This window comes from Cariama cristata, unplaced genomic scaffold (genome assembly GCF_000690535.1).
Source record: "Cariama cristata isolate BGI_N322 unplaced genomic scaffold, ASM69053v1 scaffold15972, whole genome shotgun sequence".
NCBI lineage: Eukaryota > Metazoa > Chordata > Aves > Cariamiformes > Cariamidae > Cariama > Cariama cristata.
The window spans coordinates 1-23,596 of record NW_009605649.1 but is presented as its reverse complement, the minus strand read 5'-3'; the positions used below and the strand labels follow the sequence as shown (position 1 = coordinate 23,596).

At 41.8% G+C, this 23,596-nt stretch overlaps 1 protein-coding gene across 1 annotated transcript; it reads right to left on the bottom strand.

Annotated features, from left to right (window-relative positions):
- Positions 1-13,661: 13,661 nt before the first annotated feature.
- TLR7 (toll-like receptor 7) lies at positions 13,662-22,481 on the bottom strand. The gene is made up of 2 exons (XM_009696068.1): positions 19,310-22,481; positions 13,662-13,798 (listed from the first exon to the last, which is right to left on the bottom strand). The coding sequence occupies exon 1, from the start codon at positions 22,469-22,471 to the stop codon at positions 19,346-19,348; it is 3,126 nt and encodes a 1,041-aa protein (XP_009694370.1). The 5' UTR covers positions 22,472-22,481; the 3' UTR covers positions 13,662-13,798; positions 19,310-19,345.
- Between the last annotated feature and the right edge of the window lie 1,115 nt (positions 22,482-23,596).

The window sequence follows — 23,596 nt, the reverse complement described above, 5'->3', positions numbered from 1 at the left end:
TCCAAAGCCTGTTTAAGAAAGTGCAAAACGCTCTGGAACTATATGCACCGAGGGATTTCTACATTGTGTTACCTGCTTCAGTGGAAACAGAGTGAAATTACTCTGTGGTAATTGTTCACACCATGGTTAGAAACCCCTGAAATAATATGATACATTCTGAGTCCTTGGGTTTGTCCATACTGAAGTCAGAATTTTAAAAAGTCTGTGATGGACTTAACTGAAAATGGATAACACCTCATCTTCAGCAAAAACATCAAAAATCAAAGATTCTGGTCTTCTTAAAGAGGCAGAGAACTGAACTTTGTTTAGAGCTTTTTGGAACATGAACTGCAGCTCTTTCCATTAACAGATAGGTGAACTGAGTAGCATTTCAAACAATATTAGTCTTTGTAAGCACAGCTAAAATATCTTCATGTAAAAAAATTATACGCCTACATGGTTTTAGAATCATATTATACTTTTCAGTTACCTGTATTTTTTTTAGATTTACTCTGAAAACAGAGGTGGTTTAGTATTAATGAATAAGAGATGTATTTATTAAAGCAACTTCCAAGGATCAAATTTTAAAGTGAAAATTATCAGAAAAGACACAGAAAGTAACTTCTGTAGTTAATTTCAAAAAGCATAGGAAAAAGGATGGGAATACATAAACTCCTACACTCCTAAGATCTTCAGATGCTGAGAGTAAAAGTTGGGAAAAAAATTAATATGGATGAATGGCAGAAGGGGGAGAGCAAGAGAAAGGAAGCCAGAGGAGCAATAAGCAAAAGCTTTAATAGAAATGTTGCTCTAGATACTTACACAGCAAGAATGCACTAGTGGAAGAATATAATCTGTACTCAAGATCCTTTAAGATTTAGCAAAAAAGTGCATTTATCTCATCAAAAGAGATGACTAGAAGTGATCTGTTTACAGAACGGTCTGTAGGATAGGTGACATATATGTATAAATGTCAGAAAAATGGAGGACCAGCATTCAATCTAAGTACAAAGCTGTCTAATTTAGCCATTAAAAACACACACACAAACAATTCTTATTCTTTTTACTACCACCGAATTACCCGGGTGACTTCTTAACCTAAGCTTGCTCAGGACTCAAAGCACAAGTCGTTCTCAACCGCTTGCTTGCTAAGGTGAAGGGTTTTCTAAATATATCCTCAGGGCTGATGCTGATACCACTTACCCAGCAGTAAAATTCACAGTAGGCGTGGTCGCTCTCAGGCTCACCAATGTCTTGAATTCCTGGCGTCACTGAGCACGCTGTTGGAAAATAAATGTAGATCCCTTGAGCGGCTGCTGTGGGTGCTGGCCTTCCCCAGGCAGTGTTTTGAAAGGAGGGTAGAGGGGGGGATAAGAGAGGTGGCTGGCACAGCTCCCCATCTGGGCCCGGCAACACCAGCAGTATCTGGCCCTGGTTTAGTGTCACCTGCCCAGGGTGACCCGTTGGCCACGCTGGCTCTGGTATCAGCCTCCATCGACTCGTCGCGAGAAGAGACAGGTCAGCTCTAAAGTGGGGGAGGTCCTGTCAGAGGTGAGTATTCTGGTAAACTGCTCAGAAGATGCAGCGTAAACCACTGCAAAGGCGGATAGTTTTGTCACTCGCTGCATGGTCCTACTCCTTAGCGCATCTTTTGCTGCATTGGGTGCCCATAGCACAAAAAGGCTGCATTAGCTTATAGAGTGCTAGTCACTGTGGCTATTATTTGGTGGCCGCAGGCATAAGACTTTGTTGCATATGTGCACGACTTTACTGGCTCACTCCTGAAGCAGAGGAATCTCAGAGGTGATTTAAAGGAGCACTCTTTGGGCTCAAATTCTTAAAAGTACTGAGACGCATAAATTTACATTTCAGAGGGAGCAGCATACTGAGTGAAATCCAAGAGCTAGTTCTTGGGCACTTAACTGCAGCTGCGATGTAAGCACCGAATTCAGTGGAGAGATCTAAAATAATCTCTTCTCACTCCCAAATACATCTCTGTCATCTCAGATTTTGAATGAAAGAAACCTTGTGCACCGAGGCACATCGCCTGGGGTGGATAGACCATCTTTGTGCTGGACTCCTCTCTGAATCTATCAGGGAACCAGAATTTCAGGAGTGTCACGTTTTGGTCTCTTTGCTTCTATTTGCTTGGTGCACTTTGACTGCATTTTAGGAAAGTAGTGAAGTGGTAGCATTTCCATTTTATTTCCAGCAGCAGCAGCTGCAGGCCTAGCTTAAGGAGGAAGCATTGTTCTGTGCAAATACCTCTTGGGGTGGTCTGGAAGCAGCACTTGGTGACCCCAACCTCCATGTGGATGGTGAAGAGTGAGATGGTACACTTTTCTTTTTCCTAAAAAAGTGAAACAGATGCCTAAAAAATTCATTAACACAAAAGAAGCTATTCAAAATTTCACGTAGAAAGGCAAGCTTAGCTATTTGAGCAGTTGGGGTTTTTGGCCAAAAAGGCATTCTGGGTGATGCAAGTTTGTTACTTGGTTTAGTGAAGATAGAAAAAGATTCACTTCTCCTTACTTCTGTCCAGGCTCGGTGTTTGAAGTCAGTAACAGCGCTGATAGGAGAGTCAAGTAATGGTGACCAGGATTCAGTTTCCTCTTCTGCGTATGGGTACATCAACAGTGTTAGCACTTACCTGATTTCTGTGGGCACAGGATAGTATTCTCATACTGTTAAGAAGTATTGTAAGTTGCTGATGTCATCACACAGGTTTGAACAGAAGCTATGGTTTGATGAAAATGGGGTAAAGAATTGCTTTTCAGTGTTTGCTCAGTGTGCAAGGGGAAGGTTTATGGCAACAGGAGTGTCTCAGGAGCAGTGATCTGGCCAAGCAGAAAATAAAAAGGAATGTGGGAGATTTTTATCTTGAGTTTATTAAATCCTACTACAATGTAAGAAGTCGTTAAATAATATTTCTGAGCTTTCTTCTGTTTTCTACACCAATAAATACTCATCATTTGGGTTGAGAAAGGTATGTGCCAGGCTAAAGTGAGAAATGCTTGTGATTTCATGTGATCCATGCATCTGCAATTTATAGATGATCCTGGGTTTCACAGACATGAGCTATGGGTTGAAACTTGAAAAGATGGTCCAACCCGTGCAGTCATCATACGCCCTTCAATAGGGTAGGTTTTAAACCCATAAAAAACTGACAGCGGGTTTTAAGTCCAGAAATTGTGGAGCCTAGTTCAATTAGAGGCAGATTTCAAAAAGTATTTAGAGACTGAAATTTATCTGGGCTTATGGAAGCATTTGACAGCTGCCAGTGCAATTCACTCTGGAACATCTCGAAGGTCTATTGCATGCCAACAAAAGTCATGAACCTCATCAAAGTTTTATGCCAAGGTTCTGCTTGAACAGTTGAGGTGAATGGGAACTTGCACAAATGGGTTAATCAAACTTACCTGTCAAACACAGACTCATTCATTCAAAATCCCTTTGTCAGCCATTGACTTCATTACAAAAAAAAAAAAAAAAAAGGTTAAAATGATATGAAGCAGGCAAGGCAAACCAGAAAAGCACTGTACCAGAATATTAAAATGATACTGTCAGCTCAAGTCTTCTAAATTACAAGTACAGACAAAAGCCTTAAGGATTGGTCCTCCCCACAAAAACAGACAAAGATACCAATCAGCCAGGGTAAAACATCATCCAAAAATGGACCTACTGACCTGCTCCCACTGTATTACAGTAGGAGGCAATGCCGTACAAGAAGTGAGTCAACTCTAATTCAAAGAAGGATGCCAACCAAGGGTGGCCGTCTGAAGAAAAGGATGTCAACAAGTACCAAAGCAGTGCCTGGCCTTCAGCAGCTTAAACAAATTTTCATCACCAATAATCTAGACCATATGTGTCCCAGACTGTCCCTAACTATAGCCAAGGGCAGGCATGCTCCATAGTGTATCAGGTACCTTCCCCCTCCAGGTCTGGGGACCTGCTGGAGGGCAGCGATCCTTCCTGTCTGACCGCAATTCTGGATTTCCTCACAGTGGGAATCCAGGGATGTGCAGATGTTGTGTATACCCGAATCTTTTCTCCCCCTGTGCAGTCGGTATATGGCCATGGAGCTTCCACGAAGACCATGCTACAGACCAGAGTGGCTCTCAGAACAGGGACTGCCTACGTGTCCCCTGTTCAAATGCACATGTTGAGAACACACAGCAAAGGCAAGTTTCTAAATGACCTTGAAAGCAAATGCTTCAGAAAAGATCTGGAAATTAGACTGAATAACTGTATAAAGAACATTAAGACTCAAAGGAGATAGCAACAACTGATCTTCAGAGTTATTCAGAAAAGAAAAAGGAAGGAAGTGTACTAAAACTGTGTTGCAGATGAAGCCACAGCAGGAAAAGGAACTGACTGGACAAATGAACCCTTTACTAGACACTACATTGGTAGAGTGTATGCAATTCCTCTTAATCCAAACAACTACCCAGAAATTCAAGTTTTGTAGAGTACTCCAGGGAGAACCTAGTGTTTGAGTCAGGCATTTTCTTATTCTGATTGTTCCACAAGCTTTTATTCATAAGAATGGACAAGGTCTTGTTTTCTTGGCCGCAACAACAACGGTCCCAGCCACTGTAGATATTTTCCTTTTCTCAGCACAAGTGTCCTCTTGGTCGGGACCTGCAAAGACTCTTGCTGGCTCCTTCCCTATCCCATAATGCTGCCCTTGCTGCCTTTGCGGGCTTCTCCTAGGAGCCATCTCACACCGCTCAGCTCTCCCTCTCCCCATCATGCATCATGCTGAGGACTACACTCAGCAAAGCGTCTGTTTTCAAGTAGTTTGAAATTCCTGAGTTGCCTTTGCCTTTCTTGTAGCAATCAGTGATGGGTGGTTGGAGAGTACTATTTACCTGCTGACTTTCAGGGAAGAGTTTAATGACTTCTCATAATCACTTTAAATAAAGTGGTGATGGCCAGCAGCTTCAACAAGGTGTAACACAGACTGCAGTAGCGGACACATCTGACCTTGTCTGAGACATAAGGATATCTGATAGTGCAGAAATTCGCTACTATTCAGCTATCCAAACATGCAGATAGGTATCAAGTGGGATTTACAAAAATGCTGGCACCTACATTACTTTATAAAGCTGCCCCTCAGGACCTGATTCAAGCCATTGTAGTCACGGAGAAATTACCATTGACTTCGTTAGGATTCAGTTTAGATTAATGTTGCACACTGCTTTGCTGCCCTTTGCTGTCTCTGTTCCTGTGACTTGAATTGTTCCCTCATGGCATTGCAAAAAAAGAATGGAAATGTTAGCAGCAATGCATGGGAAATTGAATACTGGTCCTCCTGGTTTTGACCGTGTCTGTTCAATGCCAAAGGAAAAAATATTATTTTTAAACCTTAATAGAATTGTTCTGTTTGTATCTTTAAAAGATCACTACATCTTTAAAAAAAAATATCTAAACCAAAAATGAAATATTTCAACTTGTTTGAAGAGGAATAAATGTGTATGCCACTTACTTGCAAAAATGGTGAAACCTCACTAACTGGAGTAGGCTGAAAAACTATCCCCTGTTCCTGCAGTAAACATCATGTCCATGGAAACCGTGTGCAAGAATTTGATTTCCACATCACTGTACAATATATAAAATCTGCCTTCAGTAAATCTTCTCCAATATATCAAAATGTCTGATGACAAGAAGTTAATGTCAAAATCTCCTTCTCTAGCTGTCCTGGGCCCCAAACTAAATACGTTAATTAAAACATGACAGCAGCAAGCTACCTGCAGAATAAATAAGGGGACAAGTTTGTTTGGTTTTTTGAGAGTATGTGACTGGATACTGTCTGAATTGGGAAGTGAAAGAAAACTTAGAGGGAAGATGGAATCAAAACCTAAGAAACAGGAACCAGTTATTTTACAATTTTGTAGTGTTGGAGAGGGGAGAAGGAAGATAAATTGGAAACAAGTGTAGTGGCACATGATTGGTCTGCAACGGTGAACAGATAATTCTGAATTTAAACAAGCTGTGACTGTTAAAGAGGAATACTGCGTGCAGAACTGCTCTGCGTCAGACCCAATGACTGTCCCAAGCTCGTTGCTACAGACTCTTACCCACAGGGTATCTAGCCTGATTGAAGAGCTATTTCCAGCATCATCTCTACTTGCAGACAACGGAAGGGAATCGACCACAGAAAGGCTGATCTCAGGAACGGAGAACTGCTGTTCGCGGGCATGTCCCAGCACAGCGTGGGGAAGGCAGGGAAGGGATCTCACTACTGGAAAGAAGTAAGGTTCTCAGTCAGATAAGCTTGTTCTCTTTGGTTTGCCTCCTCAGTTCTAAATATACCGACACCAAAGATTTTCTATAGCCCTATGGGTGTTCTGGATGTGTGCTATCCCTAGCGAGTCAGTCTCAGATGCACATATGAAGTGGTGCAGGGCAAGCAACCAAACCTGTAGGACACGTGTACAGCATGAATGTCACAACTGTGCAACAGCTCCAACACCACTGCGAAACATCAGATTTCCTGAAAAAAAAACCTCAATAGCCGATCAGCCCATGAGCAGTGAGGCTGACCCACCCCAGAAGTGTTAGTCGGATGGCACACACGCTGCGTGTGTTTGGGACACTCACCGCAAGGCTCTGCGTAGTTGGCTTGGTTGAAGATTTACATTAGAGAGGTTTGCCAACTGTGGGCTGTGAACAAGCTTGGCGGTTAGCCTTAGGTGCCTGTGTAAGAGATAAAGTGTACCGCTGATGTGGGATTCATTTGGTAAAACAAAGATGTCTACATTTGACCTTTTCATGAGTCCCTTTGCAACTGATGGAGACAAAACGGCACTTCCAAAAGATAAGTCTTCTCCTTCTAAAGCAGATGCTGGAACAAGGTAAGATCACTACAGTGGCTATGCTGCATACAGCAGCCCAACAGGCACGTGTCTGAAAATGGCACCATAAGACTTCAACAAAATGGAAATTTATGACATTTCTGAGTTGGGTTTTTTTTTAATAGCAGTCTATAGGATTGAGAGTGGTCAATTAAAAATGTTTTAATAACTCCCTCCTGGCCAGGGACACCTCCAGCAGCTGCCATATGGCCACAGCCACAGCACCTTTCAAGTGTTTCTTGTGGGTGCAAATACTGCCTTTCTGCTACCCAGATGTGCTGTGTCCAGCTGCTCACCATGGCCATACCCAGCTCCCAGACCCTTCCCACTGAGCAGAGAAGGACCCACTTCTCCCCCTTTCCTTCAGGCCAGATCAAAGCTCACTGTTTTCCTGGTTGGTCACCACCGCCTCTTGGGTGTCCTTGGCTGACTGACTTCATGCAGGTGATACAATTACAAGACAGGAATTTTGGTTTTCTGGGTTGAATAGAGGTAATGAAAACAGTTCCCTTTTGATTTAAGGGAACATATATAATTCCCAATAGGAATGTTGTCTTATTTAAGGCTTGCAGTTGGCTACAAATCAACTCTTGATATAGTGGACTGCAAATCCACTAGTTAACTCAACAGAAATTTTAGCAATTTTGCTATGTCTCAGAATCAGAGTGTGAAGCAGTTGTGTGTAATTGTATAGTAGTCTTTAACTGTATAGTCATCTGTAATTGGTTCTGACTTCAATCGAGCAGCTTCGTAGATTTAAAGTAGCTAAGTTTTGCCCAGATGAGAGTGTGTACTCAGTTGTCATTGAGATAAAATTCCCCTAAGCTCCTTGGCAGATTTTCAAATGCCATCAGAGGGATATATAGAAGTCCATTATAAGGAAAGTTAAAAAGTGTCAGATATTTGAGGTGGTTAAACCATCCTATATAATACATGTCTCCATTTCTGCATACAATAACAAGATAGTTCTCCCTGAAGCCTAATTTTCGAAGGGAAGAACTTCTTAGCTCAGATGTTACTGATGGAGAAATCTCATTCAAGTTTAAATTTAAAACCTTTGCTCAGGAATGTTTTCGATAAATAGGAAGTTCTGTTCCAAAGATGCCACAAAAAAATACTGTTTCTTATATCTGAGGTCTAATACCTCAAGGTTATACAATACTTTAAATGCAAAATAACTGGTGAAATTCAATTTGTTAAGAGATAGGTAAATATTACAGACTAAAAGTGAAAAGATTAATTCAGTGTCATTGAAAGCCTTACCAAGGATGGCTGAAGACAAATTCAAACAAGCTATACCCTTAAGATCTTTAAACTGATTTGCACAAGTGAAAAAAAAATTTTTTAGACCCAAATTCAAGACTTCATGATATGATTTACAATGCTGATTTTCTGAATAGTACATTTGTGCTTTTTCACTATCAGAACATGTTAATGATGCACGTGACTTAGTTTTCTACTTCCAGCTGTAAAGGTTATCTGTCAAGTTGCCTTTCACATAGTTAAGAAAAATAAGGTTTCCTTTGTTTGTGGGAACATTTTATTTTCTTTCAGGGATAGATCTGTGTCATTACTACATTTTATTTTCTTTCAGGGATAGACCTATGATGCCATTAAATTCCTTGAAGACAAACATGTCAGCTTTTCTAATAAAGTTCGGACCAAGATCAAGGGCATTTAACTTTTTAAAGGGTAAACAGAAGTTTATGTGTGCTTTGTTTTGCTGTTGGAAAACATCCTTTAACATCTAATGACTTCAATAACTTCTTCTAACTGCAATGATTTTAGAAATGATCAGTATTGAGAAAGATTTTGATACAGGGAGTAGATTTGCTTCTGGTAACTGAAAGATAAATCCTGCTCCTCCAGAGCAGATGAACTCTGTACAAGCTCTCCGGGGACTATCACCCGCCTGAAGAAATCAGATGCAAAAGGGATGCAGTCGCAGCTCTGGTAGTTAGGTAGCAGACAGCAGGTATTTTTGGGAGTCAGAATTGAAGTCTGCTTTGTTACGGATGCATTTGAACAGAAGGGTTTTCAGAGCAAGGTTCAAATGGCAAAGTATCATTGAGGCACTATGGCTCAGGTCAAGGTGCTGTAGAGGTACGAGTAGGCAGGATGGCACCCAGGTCAGGTTACTGTGGGACAGTGACAACATGGACAGGTTGGTGAGAGTGGGAGAGCCCCAAAGTCTGTGGGAAGAGATTTTTCATAGGAGTCACTAAAGCACCAATTCTAATCCCAAGTGATTTCCTTCAAGTTTGTGCTGCTGAGAAAGTGTTGTAATGGAGACAGTGCTGCTGGACGTGATCTTTAGCCGGGTAACAGTAGGTGGAAGGCCTCTGGGTACTGTCTTCGGTAATCATTGCCATTCAGATGCAGTTCCTTTAACTGTTTTTAAACTGGAGAAAATTGCATTTGATCTATACAAAGGCTGAAGACCTCTCCTGGTGAGATTCTTTGGGCTTAACGTACCAGTCCAGTATCAAAATCTGAAGGTTCTCAAAATTGCTAAAAATTCTCTTGAGAAATCTCTTCAGTACTCTCAAAATGTCATAGTTTTAGGATGCACTGTTTCTCTAGTTCTCCTAGGGCTCTCTTAAACTCAAAACTTGCTGATGCTACTTTTCACATCCTGTAGTACAGACGAAGCAGTGTGCTCATAGTCGTAGTAAAGTGACCAAGGTGAAGTTAGATTGCACTCTGGTCATTGATTTGAAGGCAAGCAACACCTTCACATGAATAAAACATGTAGGAAGCATTGGCATTAGCTATTGCAAGCCTTCAAAACCTGTCCAGTAAATTAAGAATTAGCCTGAAGGAAAAGCTTCAGTGATGAAAAAACGTTATGAAGTTGTCGACACTGATAATTCAAAAATTATTTACATTAACATCTAGATCACATGCAGCAACAAACCTGAAACATAATGTAATTCTTTAGCATAGCTATTCCTACACAACACTGTCACACACAGTTACACAAATTAAGAATAACGTAAAACACTTTCATAATTAACAAAAAAAGATTAAATTTGGATTTATGCTGAAGGAGCTAACTGTTTACGTGTAGAAATGACAGATGCTGGCAACTAATGTAGTGGTTTTATTGCAGTGAGATGAAGGACTCTGCCTGGGTGTGCAATACAGGCGTGTGTCTTCTGCATCACTGTAAAATGACAATGAAGTTGTTTCCTGGATATGCTTTCATTTAATGCATATGCATATGGATGCATATAAAATGTCTCATACTGGATAGTTAGCATGAGCTATTTTGTCATCTCAAATGAGGACAAAACATAATGACTAGACAGAATATAGACATTTGAGATTACTGTGGAGTCAATTTGCTCTGCAGAAAAAGCCGCCGTAAAACAGGAAGTGAAAGTGAGATAAGGGAGGAGATCAATAAAAAGCGTTAAGAAAAATAAGAAGTAAAATCATTATGTCTGTTTGATGGGTGGGCAGGCATGTTATAATCAGCAGGCAGAGGAATGTGAGGAGTCACTAAGAACCAACTGTCTCAACAATACTCTTCCTCAATAACAGAAATATATCCAATTCAGAGTCCAGTCATGCTCCGGTTTGTATTGTTTCATTCTGCCAACATGCATTTTCCATTCAGTTATACTACAAGAAATTTTCTAACTCTGTCCATGAAAAATAACTGCATCATATTACTAAGGCACAACAGCTACTGTGCTCTGCTGCACAGAGGGAGAAGGAGAAGGAGAGAGAAGTTATCAGAAATTCTTTGTTATCAGGAATTTATGAACAGGAATTAATATAATTTCAGACTCCTTTTTTTTTCCCCTGCACATTACGCAGTATAAAACAAATCACAACAAATCACATTTAAAGACACATAGGGAAAGATTTGGAAATGAGAGGGAAAGAACATAATAAATTCACAAGGCAATGTGGTATTAAGTGCTCTTTTCACGATCTCCTGATTAGTTCATTTTTCATTCAGGTGGTCTTTGGGGCTGTGGAATTTCCCTAAGCTGTTAATCCCTGCCTGTGCTCATCCTTCTCAAGTTTAGGCTCAGTGAAATAGCAACCCTACCTCCAGCCAAAGAGGACTAGCTGGGAGGATTGCCAAAGAGCTTGGGCTCTGTTGTGCCAAGTTGGCCTTTAAACTCCTGGCTGAGCCCTCTGCCCTGGGGCAGAATCAGAAAAGCCTGTGTAGATAGGTATGAGAAAATGGTTGAGCCTGGTGCCTAAAACTGTGAGCTTTATTTTTCCCAATGAAACAATTTTAGAGAGCACTTGGGACTCTGCAGCAGCTTGTCTGAGGAAAGGACAGCCTAGACTGGAGGGTTCGAGAGGTGGAGGCATTCACACTGCCCCTTTTTAGCCCCCCAGTGCAGGATCCTACAGGAGGAGGAGATCTCCCCTGGGACTCCCTGGGGACAGCCTGGCTCCCCCTGGGGAGGCTGCTTGGGGCAGGGTTTGGGGTTGGGCACCCTGAGCTGCTCCCTCTTGGTTTTGGCATGCGGGCCAGCTGCCCAGAGAGGGGGCAAGTGGAGCACCTGCCCTTTCCCCTTGCAGCTCCTCCACTCATAGTATAGTATCATAGAATCATTTGGGCTGGAAGGGACCTTTAGAGGTCACCTAGTCCAACCCCCCTGCGGTGAGCAGGGACATCTCCAACTAAATAAGGTTGCTCAGAGCCCCGTCCAGCCTGACCTTGAATGCCTCCAGGGATGGGACTTCCACCACTTCTCTGGGCAACCTGTTCCAGTGCTTCACCACCCTCATTGTAAAAAAATTTTTCCTTATGTCAAATCTAAATCTACCCTCTTTTAGTTTAAAACCATTGCCCCTTGTCCTGTGACAGCAGACCCTGCATAGTATCACCTGCACTGATTCAAAGCACCTTGCCATGAGAGACTAGAAAAGGAGAGCTTTTCTTTTTCGTTTTGAAAAGAACTGGCTTATCCAAGAGAAACAACTGCTTTCTCAATATACATTAGTAAGTCACTCACTGAATGTAAAATTATTAATATAAGTGTCATGGAAACCAGGACAATAGGAAAATATTTGAGAACAGTGCCAGACTTGGACTGTTGGTTAATTTTTTTTTGTTCCTGAGAACAGAATACCACTTTGAGACAATATGTTTCTTTTGTGCTCTTAGGTTCCTCTTTCTTTAGAGCCAGTTATATATTTAGCTTGCCTTAAAAGTTCTGTTTCTTGAGTTCGTTTTTTTTTTCCTTTCAATACGTAAAGCACATTCTTTCTGTGAGATTTATTAACTGATTTTGGTATGCTGGTGACAAAAAGAAATGAAAATGGAATTGTTTGAAGAATCCTTGTTGTGATCCATCACATTAAAAATTATTCTCTTTTTTTTTTTTAAAGTAGAAGGTTTTTTGGATATACATGTGTATATATATACATACATACATACATACATACATACATACATATATATATATATAAAACTGCTGTGGGATTAGTGTCTTTGATCAAAGGACCTCAGAAGGTCTTAGCTGCTTCAAAGCTGAGCTCAGAAGGTCTTAGCTGCTGCAAAGCTGAGCTCTGCCACAGCTCCTCTTTGCAGAGGTGGTTGCTCCTCTTTCTCCGTCACCTGCAGAGCTGCCTCTCTGCTGGTGGGTGCCCTGGGACCCGGGTTAGAGCCACAGAGGGTGCACATCACCCCTCAGAACCCACGCATACGCACACGTACAGCCGCATCGGTCTCGAGGAAAGTCAAAACGGATGTAATCCAGAGGATTATCTTTTCTGCCAGGCACTTTCTCTGGCTGGATCTCACTTCAAAGCAGGGTTTCATTCTCCAGCCCGTGGGAAGCAGAAGTAGAGTGCCTGGGAAGGAGCAGTTTTAAGAGGGAATCTGTTGTCTTTTTGATTTACTCCTTAAATGCATGTGGCAACCACGACTGAGAAGTATCTTACAGACATTGTTCCTGGTCCTTATGAATGGGATTAGGAAGCATTGCTCATGCTTGTAACATTATTCCTTTTCTTAATTGGAACAAGCGAGAAAACAGGATATATGGTGTGAGAGATAAGTATTAAACAAGTCAAGTCATGTCATAGCTTATTCTTTATGTGCATCACTTACCCTGGGACATGTTTACAAAATTTAGAGTTACCCTTCAAGGTGCAGCGTGTCCCTCTCCCAGCCACTGCTGAGCAGCGTTGACATGCCCACCTACCACCCACCCTCACCCTTCCCTCTCCCTTTCCAGACCCAACTGAGGTGCACATCAATACCAAAAACCAAGATGGTCATCCACATGAGGGACTTCATCTTTTCTCATGCCGGATGCTAGAATGGGCCTCGTGTAGAATTACAGGGTGAAACAACAGAAAATGTGATTCCAGTGATATCACAAGGCTGAAAGCTACAGCCACTAACTGCTACTTCCTTTTCCACCACACTGGTGTCTAAGTTTCCTAGAGTTAAGTACAGGCTATACATCACTTCTCCTTCCTCTTCTTGCAGCAGACCAAATTGCTGGTTGGCTTTCAGAGATGAATACTCCACCTCTGGGATTTTGATGAGCTGATGCCACTGCTGTATGAGGTGGGGTTTAGGACACAAAAGCTTCTGTCACGGTGATGCTGTGGAACATCTGAGAGGAACATGTGAGGTGAGAAACCACAGGGAATTATGGAAAGGCTTTGAGATTTGTTTTTCCAAAGGAGCAAGGGTCAATACAATTCTTCTTTGGAACTTCTTGCTTTTCCATCACAAATGGGAGTTCAGGATAGATAAATGAGAATGCAGCTTAGTGATTGAGTTTCTCCTAGGGTAATACTAGAACTGAAAATAAGTCATAGTCCATGGTGATTAGGTAATTAGGTTAAGAGATTTTATTATGAACAGAATGCAGCATTCAGCTGCAATGTTCAAGAACATAATCTTGTATGAATATATTCTTCCATATAGACTTGTGGATCTCAAATATTCTGCATAAATGATGGGGAAGAATCATCTGCAAACAAGAAAACAAGAATATAAGGTAAAAATTCTCTTGTGTTATGTTTCAGGAATTTTTCCTTTGTTCTTGTACACCGAGAGTAATTTGCCACTGGGGGATGTCAATTAAAAAGCAGATTTCGAGTTCTTCAATTAGCAAAGCAAAAGTATAAAATAATCAGGGCAGGAAAAGAAGACATTCACAAAGAAGGTTCCATCGATGGTTTCTCTCTCTAATTGAAAAGTACTACATCTGTAGGAAAATACAAGACTGGTATGTGTGTTTTTAAGCAACACATACTTCCAGAACGTCTCACTCTTGTGGAATCTTATTAAAATATTGATAAAATATATGATGCCAGAGTTGCAGATATTAATATACAGAGTATGACACAGATAAACCCAACAGCTAAGACAGTGAGACTGGAACTTAGCTTGTAAAATGAAAGAAAATATTCAGAAAAAGATTTAGAAACCAAAAGCAGAAACTTTCCATTTTACAAGCTTGCCAGCATTTCCGTAAATATATAAATCTGTTGTCAGTCATTTAATAATGCCATCACTAGAAAAAGACTGAAACTTTATTTCCTCAAATGTTTCTGGATTCAAACCAGTAAAGATGATTTTGTTTTTGTGGGTGTTTCTCTTAAAAAACAGCTCAGTTACCTAGATCTGCTTTTGCTCAGAATTTTGCCATTAGCAGTATGTCTCGGTAACAATAAAGGAAGGAAAACAAAGTGCAGAGAGATGAGGCCATGGATTTAGATCAGTGGCTATTCTGATACCACTTCTTTGGCTCAGGACTGTATAGCTTGAATAAAGATGCTCTCCCACCAAAACAAAAAAAACACCTCAGTTTTACAGAACTCAGTAGGGCTTCCTACAGTCTCATACTGTGCACACCCAAATGAAGAATTTCTCACCAGGTATACACATTTGATTCTCAATTTCAGCTATTTTTCTAATTAAATAATCCCATGTATAAATAACCTCTGAGTGCTCATTAACCAAGGAATGCATGCAGGTTGCTTTTGTAAGTTGGATATCCAGGTTCCCTTTTCAGTTTCAGCAGCAGCAGATGGACTTAGTAGAAATGCTTTGACTTCTCTGTGCTTTATTTTCCCCACTTACACTCCTGGAGATAATGGTGGATTAATGTGTATGTCTTTTGCATTCAGACACACAATTTATCTTCCCAAATTAGAAGGCTAACTTCCATATATACTCAATGAAGTTGAAATCCTCCAGAGGCAACTGAGAAGAATTATAGCTTAAATGACCTGAATATCTTGTTCAGAGTAAATGAAGAAATTTGGCCTGTGGCTGATTATTTCAGATGAACAGCCTATCACAGGGCTTGTTTGTACAGACAGATACTTTCAGGACAAGACTGAGAAAATGAAAAGGCAGGGTTTTTTCAGAAGACAAAAAATATGTTCACTGTTTTGGAGGGCCTATGGCCCCAAAACCCGATCTACTACAAACCAAGGGCTCCTCATTTTCACAGAGGTTTTTTTTTTAAAGGTGCTGTTATGAAGTTCCTTTACAGGATATCATGTTTGCTAAATAGCACCCCAACTTTATTACAGAACAAGGGTCTAAGCAGGCTAATTCTGTGTTGAAATTAGACCTGCTCTGACCTCCAGAGGTCCCTTATAACATAAATTGTTCTCACAGGGAGACACCTGCAAATTCCTCATATGTGAGTTCTTAAAAATAGGGAGATCAAAGAGACAAAAGAGCATTTTGTATTCATATAAACCTATGCTATAAGTAAGGATATTTCTTGCTAGTTTTCATTGATTATTCTTCTTGTGCCACAACAATGAAAGCAATGTAAACAGCGTATTTCTCTGTCGATTCCACAAGAACTGTAAAAATTCAATAAATTTACCGATATTCCTCTTCTTTTCTCTTCTTTTTTCTTCTTCCATGTGTGGTCTTTCCAGGCCATGTAGACTAAATACTAAGGCTAGTTATTGTCTCGTACAATTTCTGTAAGGAAACAGCAACTGATGAAGAACAGCTTTGGGCATCACAGTTGGTGTTTATGGTACTTCAGGTATTTTGGTGTCCACATGACATGGTTATTCAAGACCAACTTGCCCCTGACGGCACAGGTAAGCCTGGAGCAGCAGCCACCTCACCGAACTGAAAGTATCCACAGTGCAGACACCTACATCTCAGCTGGTCATCATGGGAACTCTTTACAGCTAGTGGAGAGAAATCCTACTTTTGGGTTGCAATTACTTTGACCTATCTTAAACCTCTGCATTAGGATGAGTTAAGTGATATTCATAAATGTCTCCATCATCTCACCTCTGAAGGGAGAATGACACATAGACCGGTTAATGCAGCTGTAGATGTCTACATTTAGGTTAGCTGAATGCCCTTACCTCCTCCTCCTCATTGACCTCACACCAGATCACAGGCTATACCATCATGAAACCCTGAGGTATAGAAACCTCAGGACTCTTCAGTGTTTTGTAAATTCAGACACTGCTACACCAAGCAGGCTCCAAGGTTAAAATCCTCACACAGTTAAAGCAGTAAATTATTGGTTTGAATCTGTCAAATAACTCCTACCTTTTCAGTGGTGCTCCATTATAAAAAAAGATTCTAGGAGGAATGGAGGGCGTGTCCATTTAAGGTATTTCTTGGCTAAAAACCTAACTAATCTAAATTCAGATTGTTTTTCCTGGTCAAGAAAGACTTAGATTGAGTTTGTGCCCCCCAATGAAATGCTCTTAGCTTTTATGTATGAAACTACATAAAAAAAGCACCAAACCTAGTTGTTCTACGAGTACAGAGGTAATTTTCAGTCTGCAAAGCCCACATGGTCCAGAACAGTATGTGGCCCCCTTCCAGCATACTCTGAAGCATTCAGCGAGCGGGATGTAGGCCTGCCTCAGCTAATTGGGCTGGTGCCTCCCCCCCGAAGCACGGTAACTATCCAGGGGTGTCACAGGACACAGAAATGGGGTGAGGAGGGGGGCAGGAATTGTCATCTTTAGCTAAAAAAAAAGATAACTTTGTGTTTCAGTCTTCCTTGATTCCTCCTCCTTCTTCTGGCTGTGTTTTTTGCAGGACAAGGGTGCAGGTATCGGGAAGCGTTTTGTCACATGAAAACAGCTGCGGGCTCTTCTCTCGGCGACTCACACCATACCCATCCTTTGGATGCTTCTCAATGGAAGAGGAAAAAATACTTTTCCCCTCGATCTCGGAAAGGCCAGGTGACCCTGTGCCCCTGCCCTAGTCAGCTAGGCTGAGCAAGAGGATCTGCTCCAGGTAGACATGGTGTGGGGAGGCAGAGGGAGATGGCGTGGGAGTAACTGAGGAGCAGACGTTCCTGTCTGAAGAGAGTCAGCAGCTCATGTTATCTTATTTAGAGATACAGATTGTTTAGGCTTACAAACAGAAACATCGGAAAGATACATTGTTAAAACACATATTATTAAAACATAACCACAAAACTCCCATTTTTTTCAACCAGGCCCTCCTCTTCTGTATTTAATCAATAAAACTGCTGTGACAAATTGGGAGGAAAAAAACCTTGTCATCTGTGATATTATATGAAGCTTGGTTTTCTTGTTTGTGTTCTTGTCTGTCTGGTTGCCTACAATTAAATCAAAAAGGGGCTATTTAAAGAAAAAAGCAGGCAAAACAGGTAGGTGAGGAAACGCAGGAGGCGGCTGAAATAAGCAGGTTCAAAGCAGTTAGGAGTGTTGGTTTCCCATCGGCCAGAGCTGTCACTGGGACTCGTCAGAAAAAAAAAAAAAGGGGTTGAGAGAGAGGGGAGAAGCTGCCCAGACTGCGCTGCGGACAGGAGCGCCGGCAAGGTGAGAGTGTGCCGCTCCTCCCGAACCAGAGGTCACCGCGGTGAGCAGCGAGCCCGCCCAAGCCGCGCACGGAGGTTTGGGCTGCCATTACAAAAGTTTGATGAGGCTGTGCTGTGAACTGCAGCGAGGAACAGGCCCAAGTGCTTCTGATTCTGGGCAGTGTTTTTTCCCTTTTTCTGGATGTCTCTAAAGTTAGAATCGTTCCCAGCGGAGGTTTTTAGTGGTGCCCCAGCAGCCGCTGTGGGAGAGGGGCCTGCCTGGGAAACAAGTTGATGAAGGAGGGCTTGAGGCTGCTCTGGAGCACCACGGCATGGCTAAAGAAACAGTGGGATGGATGCTTTCCTTGTATGACTTGGCCTTCCATGTTTTACACTTCAAATTACTGTGTTTTATTCTGAAGAAAGTCTGGGCAGGCACAGAGGTGAGTCAGTCACTTTAGCACGTCCTCAGGCCCCGGCCCTGGCTGGACCTGCTCACACCATCCCAGATGATGTCCAAGGGGTTGTAACACAGGACCTTGGGTGGAAACGAGGAAGGCAAGCTCCTAAAGCTGACGGCACGACACTGGAGAGAAGCCCTGAGTCCTCGGGGAGAAGCCAGTTCAGCCAGTAGCCCAGGAGGCAGGTGAAAGGCAGACTGCAGAGGTTACCTGGAAGTTAGCAGTAAATGCTTCCTAACTTCTATCATGCCCTGATTTAGCTGCCTTTTTTCTCGGTTCTTTTCACCTCTTCCACTTTATCGTTTTTCTTTTTACTTTCCTGTCTTTGTCTCTTCCCACTGCCTCTTTATTTTACTTGATTTTCTCCATCTGCCTCTCCTTCAGCCTATCTGCTGTCCTGCTCCCCCTCCTCACCCCTACGCAGGAGCTCCGTGCACAAGAACTCTCTTTATCTTGTACCTCCTTCCAACCCACAACCTGCAAACGCTTCTTCTGAGTTTGTTTCTCGCGTACCTTCCCATTTTAGCCCATACACGTTCTTCAAAGTCTCATCAGGTTTATGAGCTTTTTGGCAATGTGACAGCGGGAGATCTCCGGTGCCACAGCCAAGTCCCTGACAGCAGTCCCACCAGAACTCCCTTTCCCCAGCGATTAGGGCTGTTGCCCACTCAGACAGAAGCAGTAAGCTCAGCAGCTGTAAGCCCGAGATAAAAAAAAAAATCATTCTTACATTTCCCCAACTCCTAAACTTGAAGCATGAGCTTTGCTTAGAGTATTTTCTGAGACAACTGTGTTGGCAAATGCTTTTCTTGTTTTTCATAAATACATGAAATACAGAAACTATAATTTTCTATTGAAATCACATTTACTCCAATAGTGATCTGAACAGCAGCAACTTTAGGCACAGCCAAACTCCTCCTGGCAGTCTGTGTACTAGAGTAAGCTGAGCAAGTGTCTCACCTACACTTGACCCAACCACAGGAGATGCTGGAGGCCTCCAGTGAACTGAAAGCTGGAAGTGGTGATTCTCTTCGACTTCCAGTGGGTAGTGCATCTTCTCTTACTGTGCAGCAATCGATGCCAAGCAAGGTGCATGTCAGCTAAACCTCTGTTCAATCTTGTCATAGCAAAACAAAACAAGTGACCTGGGACTAGTTGTGCCTTCCATTTTGGGGTACAATATCACAATTACATTTATCCTCCACACTTTGACTGTTTCTCCAAATGAAGTTTAGGACCTTTTGCTCACCGTGTATCAAAACAATATTTACAGGGAAGGGTAGAGCTAAACAGTTTCTTGGAGTAGTTTGTTGTAAGCCAGCGTATTGCTCGTAGCTATTGCATTTTTCAGGCACTGCCAGAAGTAGGGCTGAGACCGAGGGTTAGTTGGCCATTCCAGGACAGAACTTCTGCACAGCCTCTTCCTCAGCTGGACGTACCGGGACTTCTGCAAAACCTTCTCAAGAAATATCAAGATAATGACATCCATTTTTTCATCTAGAAGCCGCTGGTGGGCCATGTAAAATGTTGTCTTGAAGCTTCCACTTTTAATATACTTGTTGGTCAGCACAAATATGGTCTTTTTGCTCAGCTGAATGCTCTGGGAAAGGTTGTCAAAGACTGGCTGTCCTGGGAGCCAGTCCCTTTCTTCCAAGCATAAATTGAACTGTCTGGCTTTTTGATCTTCCAGCCTTTCAACCAGTTCTGTCAGCACCCACTCATTCACAGCTGGATCTTCATTGTCATAGGCAATAAAAGCATCGTAGCAAGCATCTGGTAAAGATAAACGCCGATAGCCCTTCAACTTGGCAGTGCAGTAATGGTAACTATACCACACATCCCAAAAATAGAGATGGCTCATCACTGTGAACACCATAAAGCCTAGGACAGTTGAAGCTGATAGAGCATACAGGATCAAATACGAGGCATCAAGCTCACAGGTATACAGATCCAAGAAAACCACGCTCTTTCCTTTATGTGCCCCTGGGCCAGCACAGGTCACATCTGTGGCCAGAAGAGGAATAGTCACTTGAGTCTGATTGATCCACCAAACAAACCACACGGCATCACAATTGCACTTGAAAGGATTGCCATGCAAAAGCAGCATCCTCAGGTTGTTAATGACATTTTCAGGGAAGCTAGATTTCTTAATTATTTGGATCTTGTTTGAGCTGAGGTCCAAGTATTTCAATTTAAAAGCACCTCTTAAAAAATGTTTGGTTAGCCGTTGAATGCGATTGTTTCGGAGCATCAGTTCTTGGAGCGTTGAAGAGCAATTGGACAGTTCTTGGGGAACAGTAGCCAGAAGGTTATTGCTGAGGTCCAGAGTTACTAATTTCTTCAGATAGTGGAGTCTTCCCCAGTTGAAACTTTTCATCTGGTTATTGGTTAAGTTGAGGATCTTGAGTTCTGCAGGCATAGCTTCAAAAACACCCTGAGGCAAAAAACTGAGTGAATTGAAGGAAATATCCAGTTGTTCCAGGCTGGTCAGATTCTTGAAGAATGACAAGTATCTAGCATTCCCATCCATCCATAAAACATCTAAACGATTCCCTCTGAATTCTAAAATTTGAAGAGATTCACTTTCCATTCCTGTGCTAGTAGAGGTAGAAATCTCATTCTCATTCATCATCAGCTTCTTCAGATGGGCCAAGTTTTTCATAAAATTAAGCACGTGAGTAACACCTTCTGCCAGAAAATAATGTTGGTTATTGCTCAGATCTAGAATTTCTAAATGTTTTAGTTCTTTGAAAGCAGTTGCGTATAACAAGTCAATCCTATTGTTAGAAAAATCCAGATATTTCAATCCAGACAACTGGGAGAATTCACTTCCATTTAAAGTTTGACTTATTGCATTACCTGACAAGTTGAGGCATCTCAGGAAACTAAGACCACGGAAGTCTAAGGGATTAATAAAAAATATGTTGTTTCTGCTTAAATCCAGAGTTTCTCCGTAGTTCAGGCACTCTTCCTTAACTGCAGATCGGTAGGAAGCAGCCTCTTTGTCTTTGGACCTGCAACTTCGCCCATACTCGTCATACCTGAAATAATGTATGTCTTGCAATACTTGCCTGTTGTATTGCTCTGCTGAAATCCTAGGATTAGAGCAAAATCCATAAAAGTTGCTTTCACCTGAAGAAGGAGAAATTTTATTCAATGAGAGGTCTATGAGTTTAAGAGCTGGGAATTCCTTGAATACTCTCAGGTCAGCAACTTTAATAAAATTAGTCCCAAGATCCAACACTGTTAGATTTCTAAGACTGCGCAATGGGTTTAGATTTTCTTCTTTCAGTTCTTTAAAGACATAACCCCTGAGCCTCAGGGTTTCCAGGTTAGAGAGGGAAGAAAATGTCTTAGACAGATTCAAGGATGGAGAATACATCTTCACTTGAAAATTAAAGGACAGATCAAGCACTACAAGTCTGGGGAGAAATTTCAAAAACTGAGCATCTCCAATCTCCTTTACAAGGAAATTTTGGGAGAGGTCAAGCTCTTTGAGATTCCTAATGTTTTTAAACCAGCTGTTGGGTATGCTCTGAAGAGAATTACTGTGAAGTCGTAAAATTCTTAAATTTTTTAAGGAAGAAAAAGCATTTGAATGTATTTCAATTGTGCTCTTGGGGCAGGGAACACAAGGATATGGGGCATTATAGCAACGTGGGCAATTACCACTTAGATCAAGAATTTCTAGGTTATGAAGAGCACTTAAATCATGTTCTTGAATCACTTGAATCATGTTATTGTAAATATACAATTCCTTTAAAGTAGATGACAAATTGGGTGGAATATGAGTTAAGTTGTTAGACTTCAGGGATAGTATTGTTAATTTTTTCAGCTCCAGAAAGGCTGTTTTTTCAATTTCAAATGAAACATTGCATGGATTACGGTAGTAACAGTTCTGTCCCAGATACAATACTTCTATGTTTCCTAGCTCTGAGAAATTGTTTTTTTGGATAGAAAAGATACTGTTCGCTTCCAGGCTCAGCAGCCTTAAAGTAGCAGGAAGACCCTGGGGTATTTCCGACAGCTGGTTTGCATCCAAATACAATGATTTCAATCTTGACAGGGCAGCAAAAGTGCCATTCTCAATCTTTGGTCTCCTGGTGCACACATGATCTTTGGGCCCCATTCTGACAGGCACACAGTTGCATCTGAAGTCAATCTCAACGAGGTTTTCAAGTCGAGCAAAGGACGTTGGATAGATATGGGGGATATGGTTAATATTCAGGGTAAGGTTGGTAGCGTTTGCAGGGATCCCTCTGGGGACTTCCATGAGACGCCGATCGGTGCAGTCCACTGTTACAGTACCTTCAGAGGCTTTAACATCACAGGGTAAACTTTTGGGAAACCAAGCTCCTGACAGCAGCATCGGAAATAGGAAGAGCAAGACAAATGGCAATGCATTTGACATCTTTGCACGAGGTACCTAAAAATAAGGAAATAGGGAAGTATTAATTTAATGCAATGAGAACATCTAATAGGCCATCATATCAACCACATACTGGGTCAGACCAAATATACAGATAACCTGGAGTCCTGTCTCTCCCACTGGCTAGAAGTGGATGTGCTGGTAGGATTATAAGTGTGGGAAAGGTGTATGTTGGTATTTCCTCAAATGCTTTCTTTACTTTCTTATCACTAAGTATTGTAGTGGTAAGATAAATATCACTCTAAATAATGAATCATTAAAAAAATATCAACTGAAAAAATGACAAGAAGGTGATTAAAGGCTATGCATCTGTGAGTTTTCTTTTTTTAAGGGGAAACAAGTAGTGTTAAACATCCAGCAGATTGCACTTATATAATAGTGTAAATAAGGAAAGTTAGTTTTTCAAAACATACGAAAGAGAGCGAAACTCTATAGTCACTTAAAAGCTGGTGTAAATTTTCAAATCCACACTAACAAGTGAGTGACCAATCTGAATTTCGTGTTATCATAAGAATTCTTATAATCATAGAATATAATCGTAGAATCATTGAGGTTGGAAAAGACCTTTAAGATCATCAAATCCAATGTTATCGTGGCACTGCCAAGTCCACCACTAAACCATGTCCCTAAGCACCACGTCTACACATCCTTTAAATGCCTCCAGGGATGGTGACTCCACCACTTTCCTGGGCAGCCTGTTCCAATGCTTGACAACCCTTTTGGTGAAGAAATTCTTCCTAATATCCAATCTAAACCTCCCCTGGTGCGACTTGAGGCCATTTCCTCTTGTCCTATCGCTTGTTACTTGGGAGAAGAGACCGACCCCCACCTGGCTACACCCTCCTGTCAGGTCGTTGTAGGGAGCGATCAGGTCTCCCCTCAGCCTCCTCTTCTCCAGACCAAACCCCCCCAGCTCCCTCACCGCTCCCCATCAGACTTGTGCTCCAGACCCTTCACCACCTTCGTTGCCCTTCTCTGGACTCGCTCCAGCACCTCAAGGGCTTTCTTGAAGTGAGGAGCCCAAAACTGAACATAGGATTTCAGGTGCGGCCTCACCAGTGCCGAGTACAGGGGGACGATCCCTGCCCTGGTCCTGCTGGCCACACT

Coding starts and splice junctions, on each gene's coding strand:
- TLR7 (XM_009696068.1), bottom strand. CDS start 22,471: ATGTCAAATGCATTGCCATTTGTCTTGCTCTTCCTATTTCCGATGCTG.